Raw genomic sequence first — 14434 nt, 5'->3', positions numbered from 1 at the left:
TTTTTGCTTCTGCGCATGCACAGAGCAATTTTAGTTGTATTGTGCATGCAAGCATGGCGCACCCGAGTAAACCAGCAATAGTCTCTGCTGGAACCCACCCCTGCCTTAAAGGTGCATTATCATTCCTAGAACAGCCTTAGAGGTTAGCCAATCCTTAAAATGTTTGCAAGTTTCATTTTCAGTGGCCAGGTAGCACACTGGAAAGATAGCAGAATCTCCAAATGCCAGATTTGAAGATCCTTCCCCCTCTTTCACACAGACACATAGTTGGATACAAGCTCACCTCTGACTATGTTGTGCCATCTCTATGGCCCGTCGGGCTGGGACTGGAGAACCACCATCTGTGATGCTCAAGACTTCCATGGACTTCCGCTCAGGTCGACGTTTGCCATGTCGGGTCAGCATAGGGGAGTCAACTCGCTTCCGAGGAGGGTCTGAAACACGTAAAAGAGAAGGATGCAATAATAACACCCTTCCCTTTCGGGTGAACTTTGGAGGCTGGTGTTTATATAAGAAACATTCCATACTCAGAATAATAAATCATTTGAATCCAATGCCCATCATTCCTTCATTCATTCAGCATATGGCGATGTTATATCAGCCAGAAGACTACAATGCTAATGCAGAGTAGTACAGGTAGTCCTCAACTTACAACAGTTCATTTTGTGACCATTCAAAGTTACAACAGCACTTAAAAAAGTGACTTATGACCATTTTCACACTCATGAGCGTTGCAGCATCCCCCCGGTCACGTGATTTACATTTGGATGCTTCACAACTAGCTCACATTTATGACAGTTGCAGTGTCTCGGGGTCATGGGTTTATCTTTTGTGACCTTCTGACAAGCAAAGCCAATAGGGAAGCCAGAGTCACTTAACAATTAGGTGCCCAATTCAGCCATCCCACTCTATTGAGATGCCACGCTTGGGAAGGATTCCATGGATGAGAATCCTCAAGGGGAAAACAACTCAAGAAGCTTGGGAAATCTTGAAAAGTGAGATTATAAAAGCCCAGTCTAGCACAATACCAATGAAGAAGAAAAATAACAGCTCTCAAAAGAAATATAAATCCAAATAAACCAAACCAAACCAAACCAAACCAAACCAAACCAAACCAGCATGGCTGCATAAAGAACTCTGTGACAAATTGAAAGACAAAAAGAATAAGTATAAAAAGTGGAAAGAGGGGCACATAATGTAAGGCAGAATACCAGCAAATAGCCTGACCCTGTAAAGATGAAGTGAGGAAAGCTAAGGCTCACGATGAAGAAAGGCTTGTGACAAAAGTAAAAAATAACAAAAAAAGCTTCTTCCAACATGTTAAAAACAAGAAAAAAGTCAAGGAAGCAATTGGTCCATTGCTGGGAGAAAGTGGCAAGAAGTTGACAAGCAACAGGGAGAAAGCAGAACTATTTAACTCATTTTTTTGCATCTGTCTTTACACAAAGGGAAAAAACAGTCCAACCTATCAAAAACAGCACCACAAAAAAACAGATTAGGAATAGAAGTTAAAATAGGGAAGAAAATGGTAAATTAGCACCTGTCTACCCTAGACGAGTTCAAATCACCAGGACCGGATGGATTACACCCCAAGGTTCTGAAGGAAATGGCAGATGTGTTCTCAGAACCACTGAACTATATCTTTCAAAGATCCTGGAGCACCAGGGAACTGCCAGAGGACTGGAAAAGAGCTTATGTAGTTCCCATATTCAAAAGAAGAAGAAAAAATAGATCCAAGAAACTACAGACCTATCAGCCTGACCTCAATACCAGGGAAGACTCTGGAAAAGATAATCAAGCAACGAATCAGATAATACCTAGAAGTAAATAAAGTAATAACCAAAAGCCAACATGGGTTTGTCAAAAACAGGTCATGCCAGATTAATCTTATTGCATTCTTTGACAAAATGACAAAATTAGTGGACCAGAGGAATGCTGTCAATATAATTTACTTGGACTTCAGTAAGGCATTTGATAAAGTAGACAATAACCTACTACTAGATAAAGTAGAAAAATGTGGGTTAGACAGCATCACCACCAGATGGATTTGTAACTGGCTGACCAACCACACTCAACATGTAGTGTAGTCCTCAATGGAACTGCATCTACATGGAGGGAGGTATGCAGTGGAGTACCCCAAGGCTTTGTTTTAGGACCAGTACTCTTGACACCAAGCTGGCAGGAATAGCCAACACTCCAGAAGATAGGCTTAAGATACAGAAGGATCTTGACAAACTTGAACATTGGGCACTATCTAACAAAATGAAATTCAAGGGTGAAAAAAGTAAGGTTCTACATTTAGGCAAGAAAAACAAAATGCACAGGTACAGTATATGTGGTACCTTGCTCAATAGTAGCAACTGTGAGAGGGATCTTGGACTCCTAGTGGACAACCATTTAAATATGACTCAGCAGTGTGCAGCAGCTGCCAAAAAAGCCAACACAGTTCTAGGCTGCATAAACAGTGGGATAGAATCGATATCATGTGAAGTGTTAATACCACTTTATAATGCCTTGGTAAGGCCACACTTGGAATACTGCATTCAATTTTGGTTACCACGATGTAAAAAAGATGTGGAGACTCTAGAAAGAGTGCAGAGAAGGGCAATAAAGATGATTAGGGGACTGGAGGCTAAAACATATGAAGAACGGTTGCAGGAACTGGGTATGTCTAGTTTAATGAAAAGAAGGACATGGGGAGACATGATAGCAGTGTTCCAATATCTCAGGGGTTGCCATAAAGAAGAGGGAGTCAAACTATTCTCCAAAACACCTGTGGGTAGAACAAGAAGCAATGGGTGGAAACTAATCAAGGAGAGAAGCAACTTAGAACTGAGGAGAAATTTCCTGACAGTTAGAACAATTAATCAGTGGAACAACTTGCCTCCAGAAGTTGTGAATGCCACAACACTGGAAGTTTTGTTTTGCAAATTTTATTAATTTTACAAATTTTACAGGGAAAAAGGGTTAAAAGGTTATAGAACATTTTGACAGCTACATCGTGCGGGGGGGGGAGCAGCCCCCCCCCAAGTCTCACAACTTTTACAAACAAAAATAGAAAAATATCAACATTTGCATAAGTATTAGCAGTTTTAAGTTTAACACTAGATCATCAGTATGTTTCAATCATCTTGTTTTGTATCACTTCCATAAAGGTACATTATAACAACAATTGCAATAATGTTTCAAATCACTTCTGTGATCTGAGTCTTCTAGTTGCTGCATCCTCCCCCCCCCCCCGTCCACTGGCAGAGCCTCAGCCCCTCCCTCCCTTGTTTCTTGTGTAACATCCCCCATTTCGCCTAAGAGAGCACTGTGTTTTTTAGTGAAAGCCTCCGCTTCCACAACTGTGTTGATTCTAATTCTACTGCCCTCCCAGAAAATCAACATGCCTTCTGGTAACAGCCACCTAAACCAGACCCCATTATTATATAATTTTTTTGCTAAGAAGGAATATTTCCTCCTCTTATCTCTTACTTTCTTTGGGATCTGTTTAAGAATGGTTATTTCTTTATCCTTATATTTTAGTGGTCCTCCCCTTTGAGCTCCTAGAATCGGGCTTGACATGGAAGATGTTGGGGCCGATGAGGCCTTGCCAGGCGGTAACTTCTTTGGACCCATCATGAAGCTCAGAGATAGTTGTTGGTCTATACAAAGAAATGGTGTCTGTGGGAGAGCACAGCCGGTAGAGATCACCAGGCAAGCAAATCCAAAAGAGAGTAAATCCTCTGGTACAAAACTAGAACATATAGGTGGGTCAAAATATTCCAAATCCAGGGAAAAAACGTATTTGAAGAGGCTCCTGGAGATCTCTGGGGTGGAAATTAGTTCAGGGCCATAAAGTTTTCCAAGGGAGGAGTCTCATTTATAAAGACAAAGAAGAAAGAAGAAGTTGGCCATCTTGGCTCAGCCAGTACAGGTGGTCAGGAAACAACAAGATCAAAGTTCCCACACATAGTTTAGAGAAGAATCAGTTCAACCATCCTTTCTCTCGCAGTTGTGGTCAAAAAAGAAATTTTCTTCCCATTATTTAAGGGAAGTGAAAGTAGATTTTAAACTTTCTCTCTCTCCCATAAAAGGGAGAGATTTTCCAAGTGCCGCTTTTCCAAGGGGGGTGGAAATTCCCCCCTCTCCAATCTTAACTCCTCCAAAGGTTGAAACAGAGTCTCAAAAAAAAAACACCTGCAGATCAGTCAATAGAGTAAAACAGTAAAAGACCTGGGGAGACCTCTCACCTCACCGCACTTCAGCTGTATTTTTCAAATTGGTCATTTCCTTCCAGGTTCCGTTCGATGAAAGCACGCGGTGGCATTCCGTGCACCCCCTACGCTTTCCGGCTCCTGGGGCAAAGCTGGAGACCCCCCCGTGGCTGCCGCCGTTCCAGGGGGTCCCAGCAAGCCACTCCTATGGCAGGGCGCCCCTCCAAGGTGCCCTGTGCTCCCCCAAGACTTCAGGAGAGCCCACCGAAACAGCGAAAAGAGGACGCATACATCCGTCGCCTTCGGCTGCCGGAAGTCGTCTCCAGAAGTTTTAAAGTAGATGTTGGATAACCATTTGTCTGAAATGGTATAGGGTTTCCTGCCTAGGCAGGGGGTTGGACTAGAAGACTTCCAAGGTCCCTTCCAACTCTGTTATTCTATTCTAGTCTATTCAACCTTATTACTAATTTAACAACTGCAGGGATTCACTTAACAAATGTGGCAAGAAAAGTCGTAAAATGGGGCAAAGCTCACTTAACAAATTTCTCACTTAGCAACATAAATTTTGGGCTCAATTGTGGTCATAAGTTGTGGACTACCTGTAGTTTGGCTGCCCATTTGCTAGCCCTGTTTGTTTCACGCTTGCACACTTCCCAAAGTGTGTCACAGGAGAGCGAGCTAGCTCCAAACGACCCACCCATTTATCCACTCACAGTTGAACTACAATTGTTTTAAAAGGGCAAGAGAAGATAATTTGGGAATGAAGATGAGATACTAGGACTCTGGAAATTTTGAATTTGGAGACTGAGTTCAAGGTGATTTTATCTGTAGATCAAATCAGCTGCCTGTTGCAAAGGCACAGGGTGAGCTTCTCCTAATTGATTCAAAACTCCAAGTTAAATCTACCCATTTCAAACATGCTAACTGCATCCATTTTCACAAATGGTAATCACATGACCCCAGGACTCTGCAACTGTTATAAATAGATGCAGGTTGCCAGGTGTCTGAATTTTGATCACATGACTCTGGGGATGCTACAATGGTTGTAAATTCAAGGACAGGTTGTAAGTAACTTTTTTGGTGCTGGTGTAGCTTCGAACGGACACTAAACGAATGGTTGTAAGTTGAAGACTACCTGTATATGGGCAGAAGATGTCTACAGAGAAGGAAGGACTCACTGGAGAAGAGCCTAATGCTGGGAAAATTGAGGGCAAAAGAAGAAGGGGCCGACAGAGAATGAGGTGATTGGATGGAGTCGCCAAAGCAATAGGCATGAGCTTGAATGGACTCCAGAGGATGGTAGAGGACAGGAAGGCCTGGAGGAATGTTGTCCATGGGGTCGCGATGGGTCGGACACAACTTCGCAACTAACAACAACAAATGTTGACATGTATTTACTTGCTGGTCTCATCTTTCTTGTTTCCTCCATATCAGTCAGATGAAATATTGAGGGAAGAAGAAATGTTGGAAATGCTTGCCATCCCTTTCTGTGTTTCTCAACCTTGGTCACTTGAAGACAGGCGGACTTTAACTCCCAGAATTCCTCATTCAGCATGGCTGGCTAGGGAATTCTGCAAGTTGAAGTCCTTGTGTCTTCAAGTGGCCAAGGTTGAGAAACACTGCCTTGAGCCATCAACAGTCATCAGCACCACTGCTCTGTTTTCTGGTCCTGATGAAGTGCTTGGAGAAAGTTTTCCCCCAAATCTCACCAACATCATTGCGTGGAGGCAGGTCCTCATCCTCACAGCTGGGATATCTCTCTTTGTGGTCAAGTAGAAGGTAATAAATCATTTTCTCCTGATTCTCTCTGAAATGGAGACAGGAAAAATGAGGGCGTATGCTTAGAATAAAAATGGGTTGATTGTCTGACTATAGAAAAGATACAGTCCATTTTATTTTCCAACTATTTGCACATGTTCCCTAACTAGCCTCTTCTCCCATCTTTCCTGCCTTCTATCTACATATCCATCACAAACAAAACCACAATTCTATTTCCTCCTTCATCAGACACCTTCTCTTATAGTGCACCCACTCTAACTGCACTCTGCAATTTTTTTTCAATCATGGGAGCTAAAGTGGTGAGATGATTATCCCAGCTTCTCTACAGAAGCACAGTTCCTCCAATATTCCAAAGATGCTTTTTTCAAAAGGCAACTGGACATTGTTTTTCCTTGAAGACATTTCGCTTCTCATCCATGAAGCTTCTTCAGTTCTTTTGGATAAGACGCAAAATGTCTTCAAGGAAAAACAAGTCCAGTTGTCTTTTGAAAAAAGCATCTTTCGGACAACCATGACCTGGATGATTGAGAATCTCCATAGACAGTTCCTCCAATAAGTGTACAAATCACCTTTTTAAAATCCTACAAAAAGGACTTAGAACACTGCATCTCCTCAGCATAAGGATCAAAATTTAAGGCAGGTTCTTATGGTCCCATTCAACCACACATACCAGTTCCTCACCCTTCATTTTGCAGCTCCTGCTTTAGCTTGTTCTTATCACGGAAACAGCCCAACGAGTGCATGCTATCCAAAACATCAGGGTCCAGCTCACTGACTGACTGAATCCTTCTGATTGTTACCTTCCGAGGGATTGGTTGTTCTGGTTCTGGTTCATTTCTCCCTCCCCTGGAAGAAGAAGCAGTGTGTAAATCAGATAAAAGAAAGACACTACCCCATTAAAATATTGAGGAGTGGGATAAAAGAGTCAAGACCTCTGGCAAAAGCCATTGTCAAAAATGACTCATTTTCAGGGGTTCACAGTGGAAGTGGAAGCAATGTTATAAATAGGTAGACTATTAAGGAAGTACATCTGGTTGGAACTAGGAAAAGGGCCTTCTCTGTGGTGGCCCCCTGCCTTTGGAACATTATTTCCCCAGAGATAGGATTGGCCCCCACCTTGTTTTGTTTTTGCAAGGCCTTGAAGACATACTTCTGTCATTTGGAGGCAATCAAGTTGTCAGGGTTCCAAATAGCATCCAAAATTAAATCAGAGTCCAAGGCAAAGTATTGCTCAAACTTCCAATTTATTAAGAGAGCCATGTTGGCACATCTGGGAAAACCCAAATTTGAAAGCTTCCTGGTTTTCCCCACCCTGTTGAAAGTTCACGATCTTGCCCCCACACCCACAAGTCCATCACATGGTCCAATCTTCCACTGCCACGCTGGCAGTTCCACCCATCCAATTCCGGTCAGGTGCAGAGGTACAGAGACAAAGGATGACCTTGGCTTTCTAGAAAGGAATTTTATTTTGTCTACATAGCAATTAACTCCATGCCATCCCCCCTCCCATTTTCCCACGATAGAAACGGCATAGTAGAATAATAGAAAGTGTGGCAGGCCAAAGATCCAAAAGGGAATATGGCTGCAGGCCTGACACAAGTAGCTTTTTTGGTGCTATTTTTTCCACAGAGTGGGAGTGGGGTTAAATTGTGATTTTTTAACTGCGGATTTTTAATGTTGTACACTGCCCAAAGTCACTGTGTGTGAATTGGGCAGCTATACACATTTGTTTAATAAATAGATATTAATAGGTTTGGTTTACTGATTTAGCCCAGGGGTGAAATGCTACCGGTTCGGGCCGGTTTGCCCAAACCGGTAGCAAAAATTGCTACCGTTCGCCCAATTCTGTAGTAAAAAAATGTTTCAAAAAGTTAAAAAAAGTTCCGATGAACAGCTGTGTGACAATCAGCTGTGCTGCGCAATCGTCAGAACTTTTTTTAGCATTCTTTTACTACCTATTTGCCAGAACCGGTAGTAAAAAAATGCTTAAAAAAGAAAAAAAAAGTTCCGACATCAGCTGTCTGACAATCAGCTGTGCCTGATTGTCTTTGAGGTTCCTGCTTGTTGCAGGGGACATTTTGTGTAAAGTCCAGCTGATTTTACATTGCATGTGAGTCATTTGTGCAGCGATGCCCACCCGGTCACATGACCACCAAGCCACACCCATCCAGTCATATGACCCCCCAAGCCACGCCCACCTGGTCACATGCCCACCAAGCCATGCCCACCAAGTCACGCCCACAGAACCGGTAGGGAAAACTTTTGAATTTCACCACTGAATTTCACTGATTTAGCCCCAATATTTGTAACTTGCTTTTCGTAAAAATGATCCAAATCTGCATATAGAAGCAGCAGCAAGATAAGGCACCTTTAATTATTTTAACCATTAATTATTTTAACTCTTCTGGATTTGAGGCTTAACAGGCCATGTAAGAGACTGGAATCAGAAGCCCATGCTCTGCTCCTGAATTACCGTATTTTTCGGAGCATAAGACACACAGGAGTATAAGACGCACCAAGGTTTTGAAGAGGCAAATTTAAAAGAAAGTAGGTAGGTAGATAGAGGGATAGAGAGGGAGAAATACAGTAGGTAGGTAGGGAGAGAGAGAGAGTAGGTAGGTAGGTAGGTAGATAGAGGGATAGAGAGAGAGAGAAATACAGTAGGTAGGCCCGTTTTTTGCTCATTTCTGCCCTCTCCAGCCCCCAGGAGCTCTCTGAAAGCCTCCATAAGGGTATGCACAGCCATTTTTGTGAAGGGGGCGGGGCTTCAGGAGGCAAAAAAATGCTGTATTCGATGTATAAGACGCACCAAGATTTGAGGAAAAAAGGTGCGTCTTATACTCCGAAAAATACGGTATGTTCTTCCCAAAAAATATGTATTAATGGAAAAGTTGGGTTAAGTCTATGCAGCACAGCAAGGTTACCAAAGATTGTGCTTGTGGGACCATGTCTGTACACCTGGTACATTTTTTCCAATGGTTAATAACTATATAGATCATAACAGTCTATATATTTAGTAGATTTTTCATGCACACATAATCTACTGAAAGCCCATTTTTTTAAATTCTATAGTAATGTTTTAGAATCATTATGGCTCATGTATAGCTAAATAAATATAAAGACAGGTAGTCCTTGACCTACTACCAGAGAGGGGGGGCAAATTTCTATTGCTAACAAGACAGTTGTTAAGTGAGCTGTGCCCCATTTTATGACCCTTTTTGCCATGGTTCTTAAGTGAATCATTGCAGTTAAGAAAACATGAGGTTGTTAAATGAATCCGGCTTCCCCACATTGTCTTTACTTGTCGGAGGTTCCCTAGGAAGGTTGCAAATGACAATTCCAGGATCCTGAGACATTGCAACCATTGTAAATAAATGCCAGTTGCCATGTGCCTGAATTTTGACTGATTGACTGTGGAGAGCTGCAATAGTTGTAAATGTGAGAACTGATCATAAGGCACTTTTTTCAGTGCCATTGTATCTTTGAACTGTCACTAAACAAATGGTTGTAAGTCAAAGACTACCTGTATTCACGTTTATGTTTATTAGAGCTTTTTGCTCTCCTAGATAGAAAGCTAAATTGAAAGAACATTTTAAGGTGGAACCTCAAAAAGCAAGGAGGTATCTTCTGGTAAACAAGAGCTCTCCATATTCCTTTCTGTTGGTCATGCTAGCTGAGGATGTTGACTTCTGAAGAGCCACAGTGGGGCTCACCCCTATCTAGACAACAATGACAGTGGTAGAGTGGGATGCTGGGATTTCTGCACTCTGCTCATGTCTTTGTCTCCTCTATGAGACTTTCCATCGCCTCTGGTTAGTAAAGGCAGAAAATAGTGAGATCTTGATCTATACTGAGATCTCCTCAAACAAGGGAAAAAGAGAATAAGCTGGAAATCAAATACAGTCTGGAAATACTCACAAGAACCACGGGTGTTTCTGAATCTGTTCCAGCTAAAGCCACCACATGGAGAAAAATAAACCAACATTAGGCTCCTTTTCCCAAAGATTAATTTTTTAAAAAGTTACAAACCATGACTGCTCTATCCATCGCTATCACTTATCATTAAAATATGTTGTTAATAATAAGATGCCCTTATCTTCAGACATTCAGTATATTAAAATAAACATAAAATAAACATAAAAGATTAACTGAATCTTAAAATAGATTTGTTTCAAAAGTCAGGGGCAGAGATATAACATGTAGGGTAGAATTGCTCAACTTAGAGATGGCTCTTTAAAATCTCTTTTGGCCTTTCTAAAAGTTGTCATCAAATTATAATTTTTGAAGTATGAGAGGATATTTTAGAGCAATATTACCTATACTTGTTTCAATCAAATCAAAATTAAATTTCAATCCAACCAGATCATATAAAAATCAACCATATCAGGGAAGAATTCTAACCCAACTCTTCTCAAATTCCTTCTGTGCCCAGTCACACCTGGCCAATAAAGAACTATTCCATTCCATTCCCACTGTTTCATAGAAATTTATGACAACCACTATCCTATTTTTATATTCAAGAGTGGCCCATCCTCAGAGGAAAATTCCAGCTTGCAATCTGAAATAATGCTACCCAGAGGCCCAGGGCCCTCCATCCTGTTCCACCACTCCAGTCTTGGGAATGATAGGATGACTCACGCTGAGACGTTTTTCTGGCTCCACCTCAATCATGCCCCGCAGGAGATTCTGACAGTCTGGCGGAATGAAATGGGGCATTTGAAAAATGCCACGTTTCACTTTTTCCAACAGCTGCCGTAGGTTGTCATCATCAAAGGGTAGCGCCCCCTGTAGGAGAAAAAGGTGAAATAAATTAAGACACCACAAAAGCTCCTTCAGATTTAAGGTTTTGCAGGAATTCCTTGGGTTAACATTACAGGTAGTCCTTGACTTGGAACTATTTGTTTGAAGTTACAGCCATGGTCTTGTCATCAGAATTTAGGCATTTGACAATCATCATGAATTTACAATGGGTGCAGCATCCCAAGGTCATGGGATTACCATTTGTGACCTTCCCAGATGACTCCTACAAGTAACGCCAATGGAGAAGCTGAATTTAAATCAGAATAAGAATAGAGCTGGAAGGTACCTTGGAGGTCCAACCCCCTGCTCGAGCAGGAAACCCTACTGTCAACTCACAAAGCATCCCTAGCCTGCTCTCAAGTTGCCACAGGAAAGGGGGAATGGGAAACCGATGAAACAGCACAGCAGCAAAAAAATGATGCACATTCCAGACTTATCTCTCTCAAGGCTGTATCCCAGGGTTACTTACAGCAGCCGGAGGGGAGTGGTCTCTACAACCAGCGAAATTGCCCCATTGGCGAATGTGATTGATGACACACCCTGGGGGGGAGGGGGGAAACAGGGTCATGATTGGGGCCGTAAATTACGTGGGGTCAGAGCTGGCTTCACTTGGGTACGTGCCGACATGAAGCTCCTAATAAATGACTGGATTTCTTTTGAAGCTTGGCTCCAGGCTCATGATTTAATTAGGGCATCCATCGGAACCCTGACACCTATACCATTTCAGACAAGTGACTGTCCAGGCTCTAGTGATGAAGCACCCACAATGTCTGAAGGCAAGCTGTTTCACTGGTTAATTATCCTCACGGTTAGGGAGTTTTTCCTTAATTCCAGGTTTCGTCTCTCCTTGATTAATTTTCATCCACTGTTTCTTGTCCTGCCCTCTCTGGTTCTTTGGAAACTAAATTGACACCCTTCTCTTTGTGGCAGCCTCTCAAATACTGGAATAGTGCTATCATGTGTGCCCCCCACCCCCAGTTCTTCTTTTCTCTAGACTATACAATACAATACAATACAATACAATACAATACAATACAATACAATACAATACAATACAATGCAATAGTAGAGTTGGAAGGGACCTTGGAGGTCTTCTAGTCCAACCCCCTGCCTAGGCAGGAAACCCTATACCATTTCAGACAAATAGCTATCCAACATCTTCTTAAAGACTTCCAGTGTTGGGGCATTCACAACTTCTGGAGGCAAGCTGTTCCACTGATTAATTGTTCTAACTGTCAGGAAATTTCTCCTCAGTTCTAAGTTGCTTCTCTCCTTGATTAGTTTCCACCCATTGCTTCTTGTTCTACCCTCAGGTGCCTTGGAGAACAGTTTGACTCCCTCTTCTTTGTGGCAACCCCTGAGATATTGGAACAATGCTATCATGTCTCCCCTAGTCCTTCTTTCTCTTAAGCTAAACATACCCAGTTCCTGCAACCGTTTTAATCTCCAGTCCCCTAATCATCTTTGTTGCTCTTCTCTGCACTCTTTCTAGAGTCTCCACATCTTTTTTACATTGTGGCGACCAGAACTGAATGCAGTATTCCAAGTGTGGCCTTACCAAGGCATTATAAAGTGGTATTAACACTTCACGTGATCTTGATTCGTGATTTGAGTAGCCGAACCCAAATCCTGCAATTGTTCTTTGTGTGTTTTAGTCCCGTGATGGCACATGTGCCAGATATGGCACGCATAGCCCTCTCTGTGGGCACACGCGCAGTTGCCCCAGTCCAGCTCCAATCACATTTCTCTATCATGTTTCACTCAATCAATTCCAACTTCTTGCGAAAGAAAAAGATCTCATGAAGTTGGAATTGATTGAGTGAACTTTTTTACTCCCACATTTCACAACGGGGGAGACGGGGTCCCATCCTCCTCCTGAAGCCCATTATGACGCAGAGCTAAAATGTGAACCTGTGTTGTCTTGGCTCAGCAAAAAAAGCAGTTTCTTTTCCTGCAGAGCTGCCTGTGTTCGGATGCCCCGCCTCCCTGACAGCCAGCTGCGCATGGGTGCTCTGCTCCTGGGCTCATTGGCCTTTGGACCACCACCCAGCACCAGTTCAGAGGTTCCTCCCCACCCCCATGGGGGGGAGAGAAACAGAGGGAGGCAGAGAGAGAGGGGGAGGGAGGGAGGGAAAGGGAAATGATATTACAAACATTTTTATTTTTTATTGTTGCTAAACGTAATGTTTCAAAAGCAGAAAGGGTCACCCCAAAGGAGTCTTTGAGGGATGAACACCAAGAAGCACGGATTTCCTCTGCCTTCTATGTTCCCAACCCATGCTGAAGCCAGAGGTGGGGCTCCACACTGCCACCTCCTAGCCAGAGCACCACACTTATTTGCTTGCTGGTTGCCTCTGAGGAGGGAGCTGCACTCAGGCTGCCTGGGCCCCCGCTGCAGTGGGGGGGATAGGGAGAGGGAAGGGGGGGGTCTCCCCAACAGGATCCAGGTTGGAGTTGCCTTATTTTGTGTGGATCTCTAATGCTTGGCTTTGCCTGCCAGCCTCCCCCTCCACAGCCACTCCCCCTCCACAGCCCAAGTGGGTGGTGTTACATATTGAGACTGGAGCAATAGGTTCCACCAAGGTCCCCTATTCCAGCAGGAAAATACTCAAAGCCGATTGGCTGAGCTGTCTGACAGCTCCCTATAAAAGGGCTAGCTGTCAGACAGGCCAGCACCGGATTTGTATATAGTTGTCTAATAAAGAGCTGTTTGTTGTCTCTAAAGCCTGAGTCCTGTCTCATCCATTCACCCGATCTAACACTGGCGACGAGGATGGGATCGGAAGACAACTAGGCAGAAAGAGCTGACAACGCAATTCAGCAGAACGCCCAGTCAGAGCAATCATCGTCGGGCACCAAGCAGCTATTTTGAGCCGCAAAATCAAAGTTGCCTCGGCTAATCGAAATGACTTTGTACTACATGATGAGGTTTCAGTGCTTTATAGAAGCCAACGACCTTCTTGGTCTATCGGACAACAGAAAGAGGGCTCTATTCCTGAGCTACTGTGGGCCAGAGGTATTCGACACAGGCAAGACTCTGTCCGAATCGACGCCGGTCCACACAGTCACCTGGTCCGTGCTACAGAATACGTTGAAAGCGCACTATGCGCTGAAGCCTTCCAGGTTCGTGAGGCGGCACAAGTTTAATCTATGCAACCAAAAGGAAGGAGAGACTATCAACTAGCATGTTGCGGCACTCCGCAAGGCTGTAGCATACTGCGAGTTCAGAGACATGGACAAGCTGCTGCTCGATAGAATAATCTGTGGTGTGCGAGACATTAACCTGCAGTGGAGATTGCTGGCGAAAACCAATCTCACTCTACAAATAGCACTTGATGAGGCCAGAGCGACAGAATTGTCAACAAAATCTACAGAAACGCTGCAGAAACATGGCAGCCCAAAAAGCATGTGCAGAGCTGTCACGGTTCATCGCGAGAACACCGAGCCAGACCTCTTGTCTGACAGTGAGGATGAAGTTTGCCGCCTTCGTTTTGAAAGGAAAAAGGCAGTACACGAACCTGAAGGATGTTTTCCGCCCTGCACCGGCTGCGGGGGAACCCACCAAAGATCAACCTGCTGTTTCAGGGACGCCATCTGCTAGAGGTGCGACTGGAGGGGACACCTGGCCTGAGTCTGCCATGCAACCCTACCGTCAG

At 43.5% G+C, this 14434-nt stretch overlaps 1 protein-coding gene across 5 annotated transcripts in view; it reads right to left on the bottom strand.

Annotated features, from left to right (window-relative positions):
* Nucleotides 1-14434, bottom strand: part of LOC309400333 (serine/threonine-protein kinase BRSK2-like) — a gene marked incomplete at its 5' end in the record, with an annotated part of 234862 nt that overhangs the window by 61268 nt on the left and 159160 nt on the right. For all 5 annotated transcript variants that reach the window (XM_081968749.1, XM_081968750.1, XM_081968753.1 and 2 more), the window contains 5 exons: nt 284-434; nt 5909-6006; nt 6660-6824; nt 9897-9928; nt 10617-10763. In XM_081968749.1, coding sequence (XP_081824875.1) covers nt 284-434; nt 5909-6006; nt 6660-6824; nt 9897-9928; nt 10617-10763 — 593 coding nt within the window. The remainder of the gene's footprint in view (nt 1-283; nt 435-5908; nt 6007-6659; nt 6825-9896; nt 9929-10616; nt 10764-14434) is intronic.

The sequence above is a fragment of the Natrix helvetica genome (genome assembly GCF_964273705.1).
Source record: "Natrix helvetica genome assembly, chromosome: W".
Taxonomy (NCBI): domain Eukaryota; kingdom Metazoa; phylum Chordata; class Lepidosauria; order Squamata; family Natricidae; genus Natrix; species Natrix helvetica.
Note: the sequence above shows the minus strand (reverse complement) of the source record. Positions and strands in the feature narration are given on the sequence as shown.